Genomic DNA, 10,680 nt, shown 5'->3' with positions numbered 1-10,680 from the left:
ACACCGCCACTTGTGGATATGAACAAGTCTCTGAGACTCTGATATACAAAGGTTATGAAACCTTACCAAACTGTTTTTATAGTGCTGCCAAAGTAAGCGCACAGTGGCAAGTATGTGAACTTAATTGTAGACCTATGTGAATGTCTGGGACTATATGTTTGAGTGTTGGAGTGTGTGTGCATGTGTTTGCACCTCTGTAAATTCAGTTGTGGTTTTGTATAGGATGCACTGTATGCATATGACTGAATAACTGTCTTGATCATTGGGGGTATTTTAGTAGTTAACCTGAATCAATGAGTTGATTTGTGTGTAGGAAAACCTAAAGAATTATATTCAACTTGTAATTTATTTTTTCCCCTTGGACCATTTTAGGGACGCATTAGGGATTCCCCTACATAGGCCCCCAGAACTAAGATTGGAAGGTTGCTGCCTGAGCAAAATCTTAGCGGTCAACTAAGGGTTAACTGAGAGAGGTTGCATGCTTACCACACTGAAATCAGTGTGTACTCAGCCAATGTCCTTGGAACTGTTTTGCTCCTCTTGAGCTAAAAAACAACTCTTAGACTAAGCATTTATCCCTTAGCCTTAGGGGTGGGCTTGTTATTTCCTACCACCTGTTCCTCTGTTATCTCTAATAAAAGACTGAAGTCAGTGAGGATGCGGGGTCAGACTGTTCACTGTTAGTCCTCTTCCCTGTTCTCTGCATTGCATCTCTGTCTCCATTCTTGGCATCTCTGGTTGGTAGTATGACAAATTGTGCCCCGTGTGAGGAGTTTTCAGGACATCAGGAAGCAGCTCCCCTAAGCCCGAGAAGGGATTTTGGATGGCCTCATCACCCGGTAAGGGCACAATGGGCGGTTGGGGTTTTCCCATCACGTTCGTGGTGGAGCTGAACATCTTGCTTTGCTTTCGGGAGGAACAGCTTTCTTTCTTTCTCGATGAGCGTAGTAGACCTCTCTAAGTAACAAAAAGATCATCTTTTACAATTACGTGACCTCCTACAGGTCGCAGGATACAAAGTACCCCCTACATCTCAACTCACTGACTTCCTCTGGATGGTTGACAAGCAATGCCCTTGGTACCCAAAATCTGGTTCCCTTAAGCTAGATGATTGGGAACACCTGGGACATTGGCTTTGCCAGTCAATGGGCCCAGTTACCATACAACATTTAACAATCTGGAATTTATGTCACCTGGCCATACATCCTATTCAGGGCGCCCCCTCACCATTTGAGAAAAAAAAATTTAACCCAAACATCTCCTTCACTGCCTCTTTCCGCCCCACCCCTACTATCCTCTCAGCCTAAACCTTCTCCTCTGAACTCTAGTTTCTCATATCAGGAGGATTTGGTTCTGTAAGTACTCTGGTTTATGTACCTTATTTGTTTTATTTGCCTCTACTCTGTCTTTTCTCTTTTCCTTTTCTATTTGCATCTTAGACACCAAGCTGATCGGAAGCTCTTTATCTATAATTTCTGTGAGCCCCCAAAGTCATATATTTAAAATTGTTTGGTACACCAACTCTATATTCAGGAACTTAACAAAAATAAGTCTTAAAAGATTTCTCTAGGGCCAGCCGAGTGGCGCGATGGTTAAGAACTCGCTTGGGATGCCAGAGGGCCCCGGTTCGGATCCCACATATGAGGGCCAGTGACACTGCCCTCTACAGCTAAGATGCTGAACAACAGCTCAACCTGGAGCTGGGCTGCCATGAGTCGCCGGCGACGGCGTGGGCTGCAGTCCCTGTGGCAGTGGATTGCCATGGGCTACCGTGTGTGGCCAGCAGCCAGCGTGAGCGGCCAGCAGCCGCAGTGAGCGGCCGTCCAGAAGCCGGCGACTGATCTGCCTCACCAGAGAAGAGCACAATGATGGTGCCAACTTGGGCCAGTGAAGCAACATTCTCCACAACTAGATTGAAGAACAAAACGACAGCAACTTGTCTGTTCCCCTTTCCCCAATTCCCCAGCGCTGTTCCCATCCCCCCAATTCCCCAATAAAAATCTTAAAAAAAAAAAAAAAGATTTCTCTAACTCTCAGTGACTTTCAAGGTTTTACAGATAACCTCAAATGTAAACAAAGGGTTGCTGCAGCCTCTGTTTAAGGTTGAGGTAACTGAAGAGAAAAAAGAGGCACTTTTAAACCCAGGCAGCAAGCCCCCCCACTCCTTATTACAGCCTCCTAAAGTTATAAGGACAACTATAAGATCTTAGGTCCTCTCTACAAATGTTAGTAGCTCTGTTTATATATATATATATATATATATATAGTGTCTAAGGTCTATACTTGTCTATGTTTTATATATATTATAATGTTTTTGCTTCTGGATGGTATCACTAGTTTATAATATTTGATTAGCTAAAAATAAGAGATTAAGCACCTTATTAAGATAATAAAAACTAACTCAACTATTTCTCAGGATCATGTGATCTAAGAAAATATTTGATACGAAGGCTGGTTTCTTAGTTTTACTAAGTTGTGTTAAGTAATAAAAGTTCTTAACTATTTTAATAGGTATTTCAAAATAATGAAATACTGAAATATCAATTATTGGATAGGTCTAAGTTTATTTCTGGCTTCGTGTCACAAGAACGTTAAAAGATAAATTAGGATCTGTTACTATATTATATGTTACTTTACAAAAGCCTATGCTTTTCAAGGTTACAAAATATATTCCTCAATTTACCGAAAAAAGTGCTAATTACTTACTTTTGGCTATCAGTAAAAATTAAGGTTATAAAGGTTATAGACTCTAATTAATATAAAATAATAATGTATGTTTTCAAGAAAGGTATAAGGTATGGAAATAAAATTTTTTTTTTTAAGCTAAGCCATCCTGCCACCTGTTGGCAGCTCAGTGGTGGAAATACATTTTTGAAGGAACTAAAAAAAGAGTAGTTTTGTTTTAAACTAAAAAAGTCTGGTTGTGCCAGAACATAAAAAGACATAGTAAAAGCTAAACTTGAGAGTGTGTAGTAAGTTGTAGAAGGCTTGGGGGATGTGAACTTTATTTGCCTTGGTTTACAATACCTGCAAATAATGGGTTTGATGAAAAACAATGAGATATGTTAAAAATTTGACAATATTACATCAGTTTTGGTGGATTTATTCATACTATGGAAATAGGCTGATAAATCTTTTACTGTAAAGTATTTCTGTTTAGATAAAATTACAGTCTCTAAGGGGGGAGGAATAAAAGCCCCGTGTCATGGCAGATTTATAATGGTGATCAATTCAAGTAAATATTGACTGTTATATAAACTATTATATATTTAGGCAATAAAATAAAAATTAAAAAAGACTGTAAATAAATCAATTCAAATAATTTCTCTGTATAAATACATTCTCTTTTTAGTCATACTTTCCTGTGTCACCTGCAACTCGAAGGTAAGTCGATTCCTCTTCCTTCTCCTTTTCATCATGCTATTCAACCCAAACTTTAGTAACTACACATATTGGGCTCACATTCTAGTCTTCCAGCCTTTTCTCTTGGCTGATCCAGGGCCCCCTTTCTCTTCTAAAGAAACTGCCTGGACAGGCGGAAATTGGCTGCAACTGCGGCCACAGCGGCTGTCACCCTATCCAAATCTATTTAGATGGCCGCTCAAATAAATTCTTACTTTCAAAACATTACCACTGAACTCCATTCCCAAACAGTCATTGACCAAGAAATATTACAATGTCTCAATACTCTTAAGGTGGCTGTTCCCTTTATGGGAGAACGCCAAGAGGCCCTCTGGAATTACCAGCGATTAACCTGCGACGCTGGCTTTCACACCATGTGTGTGACTCCCATTGCTCTCAGTAACAATCAATCACGGGATGAGGTCCAAAAACACCTTGCTGGCATCTTTAAAAATCCTGTACAACATAGTATTTCTGACCTCCAGTTCCAACTACAAAGTCAATTAAAAAGGTTACAATAAAAACAAAAATGCTACCATAGATGATCACTACTCGGCCCTTAATTGGCTTAATCTTTCTAATTGGTTTCGCAGCATAGGCCTAAGCCTATGAACAATGCTTGGGGGACTTCTCATTCTCCTTCTTAGTGTTTTCATAGGACTCTGCCGCATCATCAAGATAATGCAAAGGCTCTTCATTGCAGAAGCATTTCTCATCACACTGCAGTAGCCCCCGCACCTGGATACTGCTCTACTCTTACCTAACTTTAAACTCCTTTTTTTTTTTTTTAAGATTTTTATTGGGGAATTGGGGGATGGGAACAGCGCTGGGGAATTGAGGGAAGGGGAACAGACAAGTTGCTGTCGTTTTCTTCTTCAGTCTAGTTGTGGAGGACGTTGCTTCACTGGCCCAAGTTGGAACCATCATTGAGCTGTGAGGCAGATCAGTCGCAGGCTTCTGGATGGCCGCTCACACTGGCTGCTGGCTACACACGGTAGACCATGGCAACCCACTGCAGCAGGGGCTGCAGCCTATGCCAATCACCGGCGACTCACGGCAGCCCAGTTCCAGGTTGAGCTGTTGTTCAGCATCTTAGCTGCAGAGGGCAGTGTCACTGGTCCTCATATGTGGGATCCGAACTGGGGCTCTCTGACGTCCCAAGCCAGTTCTTAACCAATGTGCCACTTGGCCAGCCCTACACTCCTTTTTGATATGCCCCATAATAAAGAACAATCTTCTTTGTTGGAGCTTTCTCTCCCTCTCTAAAAAGAAAAGGGGAAGATGTAGGGACACATTAAGGACTTCCCCACATAAGCCCCCAGAACCAAGATTGTAAAGTTGCTGCCTGAGCAAAAGCTCAGCTGTCAGCTGAGCCCCCAGAATCAAGATTGTAAAGTTGCTGTCTGAAGCAAAAGTTCGGTGGTCAACTAAGGGTTCACCGAGTGAGGCTGGATGCCTGCCACACTGAAAATAATGTGCGCTCAGCCAAAGTCCTTGAAACTGTTTTGCTCCTTTTGAGCTAAAAAACAACTCTTAGACTAAGCATTTTCCCCTTAGCCTTGGAGGCATGCTTGTAATTTCCTACCACCTGTTCTTCTTTTATCTCTAATAAAAGACTGAAGTCAGCAAGGATGCGAAGTCAGACTTAGCTGTCTGTGCTCTTCCCTGTTCTCTGCATTGCATCTGTCTCCATTCTTGGCGTCTCTGGTAGGTAGTAATGACAGACCATCAGAAATGTATTTCTTAATTGAAAAAGCAATTGTAGTTCCTTACTGAAAATTTTGCAAAAAACATATTGTCGAGGACTGTATTGACCATTTGATCATCTTGTGTGAAGTAAATGGCATTGGCTCATCAGAAAGTTAAAAGAATGGCAGAATGTGCTTGTTGAACTGTGTGATCCTGTAGCTCTATTTGAGAGGGACTTTTGTTGGAACCTTCTGTCTTTCAGCTACAGATATTGCTCTGTTTCTGCAGAGACTGCACACCTCAAATTGTGTATGTGAGTTACTATGTATGTGCGCCGGTATGTATGTGACTATGTATTTCAGTGTGAGAGTGTGTGTGCATGCACTTGTGTAATGGCACTCGAGTTTGTGCAAATGAATTCCTGTGAATGTGTCGTCTGGATGGCCTACCATTTTTGCTCAACCCTGTGACTGAAAACTTTGGGGTATTTGTGTAGAAAAACCGATTATTTTGTGGATTTGTAAGAAAAACCATAATATCCATTTCAGCTCTTAATTTGCTTCTAAGTTTTAAAGTAACAAGTGCTCATCACTTGAAATTATGCAAAAAGTAAACGTAGAGCCCTGTGGCCACCACTGGATGCTGTTGAGTTTTGTATGAAGAATGGGTTTGCCTGATAGTCATGGCAATTGTAGAACCTCTGTTACTCCTTCTCATCCTGGTGCTTTTAGATGTGACAGGCCCTTGTAGAACCTTCTTTCTTCGTTTTATGGATATTGTTCTGCATACTCATATAGCTCGTATCACGATTGGGGGTTTATATGGGTAAAGTACATTTCTCCATAATTTTCATATAAATCAACATTGGCTGTAACAAATGAGTACAATGATATCTAATGTACATTATTTATCTCATGTTTTTCCTGTTTCCTGTCCGTCTTTTTAATTCATCTAAGATATTTTGACTCATTCCATTTCTTTGCTCCATAGGTCAATGATGGTGTGGTTCATCTGTAAGAAAATAAGTAAAGAACTCACTTTGGGTAGAACTTCCAGGGAAGCAGAACCCCCAGTGAAATGTGTAAACTACACCAGTCCCCCAGGGGTTAGATCTCAACATTCCCTGTTCTCCTCCATGGGAGACCCCGTGTGTCTCCAGCGATCATGGTAAAGAAGAAAATTTTCACAAACACTCCAGCAGTCTCCTAAGAGATGCTGGATGGAAACTTGGAGATGTGGTTGGCAATTAGCATCAAAAATGTCCTCAGCTCCCAAGCCTGTTACTGCCAGTGCTGCTGCAGGTGAGGTGATAATTGCAGTTCTGAGGGGACCGGAGGACACAGATCACATCCCATATCTCAGGGTCTGGCTGCCTCTCTCCCACACATACCTGCTGTGCTGACTTTATGATTAGACAGCATTCAGGTAGCTGGAAGATATCAGTAGGTTTTCTCATTATCAGTCTGAGAGAAAGCATCTGTGAGGGAAGGTGTTGTGTCAGGAGTCATGGTAAGTGAACACTCTGGACAAATGAATCTCTGGGAGTGAACTTAGTCCAACACCAAAGTGGGCAGGTGCCGCGTCCTGCGCAGCACAGGCAGTGATGAGTGAGAGGGGACTGCACAGGGTTAAAGAAATACAAGAGACAAAGATAGATTTAAGACATGAGGCCAGGGGGCTGCAGTTCTCTCTCTCTGGAAGTGAGTGCCTAATAAAAGTGAAGCTTTTATTAAGAAACTTCAAAGGAGTAAAACTTTTTTATTTTTTCTAAAGTCCATGTGATAAGTGCCTTAAGGCCAGTTTACATCAACCAGCCCCATTGTATTCCAACACATGCTGTGCCTTCATACTCCCACACACACAACCCCAGGATGGTGCAGCTGTTGCTGCAGCCATGAAGTAAGGTAGATAACCGACATCATTCCGCTGGGTCCCAGTTTTCCAGGACACTCCCTTGAGGAAGGTTTACCGATATCATTCCACCGGGTCTCAGTTTTCCGAGACACCCCCTCGTACCTTGTTAGGTCAGGGGCTGGTGTGTGGGGGCAGTCGAGGATGAGGCTGTACGGCAACAGGCAGCAAGGGACTCCTGGTCTGGAGCTGAGCTGGTGAAGAGAGATGGGACTTGGACGTGTCCCCAGATGGCTGCTGATGTAATGCAGTGTCGTGGTCACTGCCAGTCCTGGTTGTGTTTAATGCAATAACCGTGAATCACGATTTTTAGTGTTTTTTATGGACTGCCATTTTGGTCATGTCTGGACAGCCAACTTTGCAGGTGTCACAGACATAATTTTCAGTTTCTAGAGCTGCACCCATGATACGTCTGTGCTTTTCCATGTGTAGGAATCATCTGACCCAGGGCAGTTTGTGTGTCTCAGAGCAGATGCTGGAGTGGAAATGTTTACTGTGACTCTGGGTGTATTACTGCATAATAGCTTTAATCATTGTGACTATTGATCATGGAGAGAGTTTTTTATTTAATGTTAATGAAGTAGCATTTAAGAAAACTACAAGTTGAAAAGTTTCAGATATTATTTTCTGCCTGAAAATTATACTGTGATATTTCTGCTGTTCTTAAATATTATACTACCAGTCTAGCAATGTATGTCATTTATAAAACTCACAAGAATTTTGTCTTAACATTCGATTTTGCGTATGTGCCATGTATGTTACTATCTTTCATACAAACCTTGTCTTGCTACTAATGATTTCATTGATCTCAGTTATCTATATATATATATATATATATGTGTGTGTGTGTGTGTGTGTGTGTGTGTGTGATCTGAAATTAGCAATAATGTTGTTTCTACCTTACAATATTTATCAGGCATCAATGTTTCTGAGTTGTGCTATTGTACTTTTTTCCTTGGAACAAATCAAATGAGTCTTCTGTTGCCATCCTAATATTGTGCCATTCTGCATTCATTAACCCAACTTGTCACTGGTCAGGTCCCTGCAGTTTATTACTGCATCCAGGTCCATCTAAGTTTTTGAAGATCTCTAAAACTTTATTCAGAGTTCATATTTGCTTAGCGAGTAAGTCTTCTTTTTTTTTTTTTTTTTTAAGCTGAGCCATCCTGCTACCTATTGGCAGCTTAGCGGCTGCTCAGCTCGGGCTGGCCTCGAACCGCTGTTGCTCAGAGCTCAAACTCTTGAGCGAGCTCTTAACCAACTGAGCCATTCGGCCGGCCTAAGTAAGTCTTCTTAAGTGCACACTTGTCATTATTAGATTCTTGAAATAAATTCAGCAATCAAAATGGAAACCACAAGGTACAAAAACAATACTAAATTGAGATCTGTTTCATTTGAAGAGCACAGCTAACGAGCACTTTAGTCTATTATGGACTAAATGCTCTGCCTGTCTTCCTGCTCACCCAGGTTCAAATCCCCACTGTGCCCCTAGCCAGTGAGTGAGTTTACACAACACCCTGAACCTCTCTGTGCCCGTGTGGTCCTCATCTGTATAAGAAATGAGAAGGTGCCGCCCCCATGAGTGTGAGGGATGAAGAAATGGTTTCCTGTGGCTGTAGCAGCAGTGATTCCTGCTTTGCAAGTGTTCTCTAATGGTTACACATTCACCTCTTGGAAGCCTCCAGATGACAGCAGAAGCTTCAGTCACTATTTCAAATAGGACTGTAGGTAAGTAAGAACATTGGGTTTAGGTGACATGATACATGTGGCTTAAGACCCATATTCCCATGCAGGGTCCTCCAGCTCAGAAGACAAGTGTCAGTCACTGAGAACAGACATGATATCCCCCAGGGATATGGCGGTAGGGACAATCTTCATGTTAAAGACTACAACCGGATTCCTGGGGAATTTCTGCTTTACCATTATGTCTTCCTTTATTGCACTGGGTGCAGGCTGAGGTCCACGGATTTCATTGTCGTGAACCTGATTGTGGCCAACACTTTCATCCTATCCTCTAATGGCATCACCATTACAATGTCATCTTTTGGGTGGTATCATGTTTTCACTGATTTTGGATGCAGATTGTTTTACTATATATGTGGAGTAGGCAGGAGTGTGTCCATTGGCACCACCTGCCTCCTGAGCGTCTTCCAGGCCATCACCATCAGTCCCATGAACTCCAGGTGGGCGCACCTTAAAGGGAAAGCTCCCACGTACATTTTCTCTTCAATGTTCCTGTACTGGATCCTGCAAATGCTGGTAAATGTCATTTGTTGTATGTTTCTGTCTAGCAATGTGAACAATAACAACATCACAAACAGGAAAAGTTTTGGATACTGTTCTGCTGTTCGTCATGACAGAATCGCAGATGCATTATATGCGGCATTGCTGTCAACCCCTGATGTTTTATGTTTTGTGCTCATGCTCGGGGCCAGCGCTCCATGCTCTTCATCCTGCACAGGCACCAGCAGAGGGTCCAGCACCTTCACAGGACCCACGTCTCATCCCGGTCCTCCCCTGAGTCCAGAGCCACCGCAACCATCCTTCTCCTGGTGAGCACCTTCCTCTTTTTTAACACCCTCTCATCCATTTTTCACATTATTCTGGCTGTTTTTCATAATCCTACCTGGTTCATTTTGACGGCTAATTCAGTAATCACTCTGTGTTTCCCAACTGTCAGTCCCTTTCTGCTCCTCAGCCGTGAGCCCAGTGTCTCCAGGCTCAGCTTTGCCTGTATAAGGAATACAAAATCTCCTCATCTTGGGAGAAACATGTAAATTGTATGTATTTGCACAGCGTTCATTAGGTAATTCATTCATCCCCCTCAGAATAAGTACAATTATGAGTGTCTTACCAGAGAATAGTACACAGGCCATCTTTTTTAAAGTACCATATGCTATAATAGTAATTATAATCAGATACTATTGAATTGTCAAGTAAATACTTAAGTGACTGTAGCGTTATTTTGCTGTCACTGTGCCAGTTCAGAATTTATGCCATAATATACACCAGGTTTTGCCAAAACATAGATATTATGAAGCCTTGGCAAGTGAAATGTAAATCTGTCACAGTAAATTTTTTAATGACATTAGTCACTGTGTCAATTTGAAACAACGTGATTTGCTTGTTATTGGGACCTTTGGAAGGCAGATGTTTCTCTCCTTTGTGAAGATGATGTGGGCATGTGGGCTGGAAGGAGTTCTGGATGTGCTGACTCATGTCTGTAAGTGATGTCATTAGTGCGTGTTGGGAGCTTCCCTTACATTTGGAGCCCTGTAGGCAAAGCCATTGGAATGATTCTGTGTATGTGTAATTTGTAGCTTATTCATTTTCAAGAAGCAATGTGGATATTTGTTCAACTTCATGAAAGATTTTTGTGTAGTTTTCACTGTATTTACATTCTCAGAGGGATGTGATGATTGACAATTCAACAATTTGCAGATGAAAAGAACTATTTTGACCTTACGTATTTTGACCTTATATAAATACTTTGACTACATATATATTAAACTTGTACCACAGTGAAAAAGAAGCATGCTTTTCGCTCACATGTGACACCTAAATATTTACCACAAAGTAAATGGCAAAGTAAGAAGAGGGATATAATAGAAATAGACACAAATGTAATTTCAATTTTGTGCATCTGTGTGTGTGTGTGTGTGTGTGTGTGTGATCTGA

At 41.7% G+C, this 10,680-nt stretch overlaps 1 protein-coding gene across 1 annotated transcript; it reads left to right on the top strand.

The window, feature by feature from the left end:
* Nucleotides 1–588: 588 nt before the first annotated feature.
* LOC109377488 (vomeronasal type-1 receptor 3-like) lies at nucleotides 589–9,779 on the top strand. The gene is given in 4 exon segments (XM_019633850.1): nucleotides 589–839; nucleotides 5,018–5,109; nucleotides 9,294–9,439; nucleotides 9,442–9,779. Coding segments are annotated over 4 exon segments (669 nt in total). The 5' UTR covers nucleotides 589–746.
* Nucleotides 9,780–10,680: the final 901 nt, after the last annotated feature.

Source organism: Hipposideros armiger, unplaced genomic scaffold (assembly GCF_001890085.2).
Source record: "Hipposideros armiger isolate ML-2016 unplaced genomic scaffold, ASM189008v1 scaffold_1417, whole genome shotgun sequence".
NCBI classification, from domain to species: Eukaryota; Metazoa; Chordata; class Mammalia; order Chiroptera; family Hipposideridae; genus Hipposideros; species Hipposideros armiger.
Note: the sequence above shows the minus strand (reverse complement) of the source record. Positions and strands in the feature narration are given on the sequence as shown.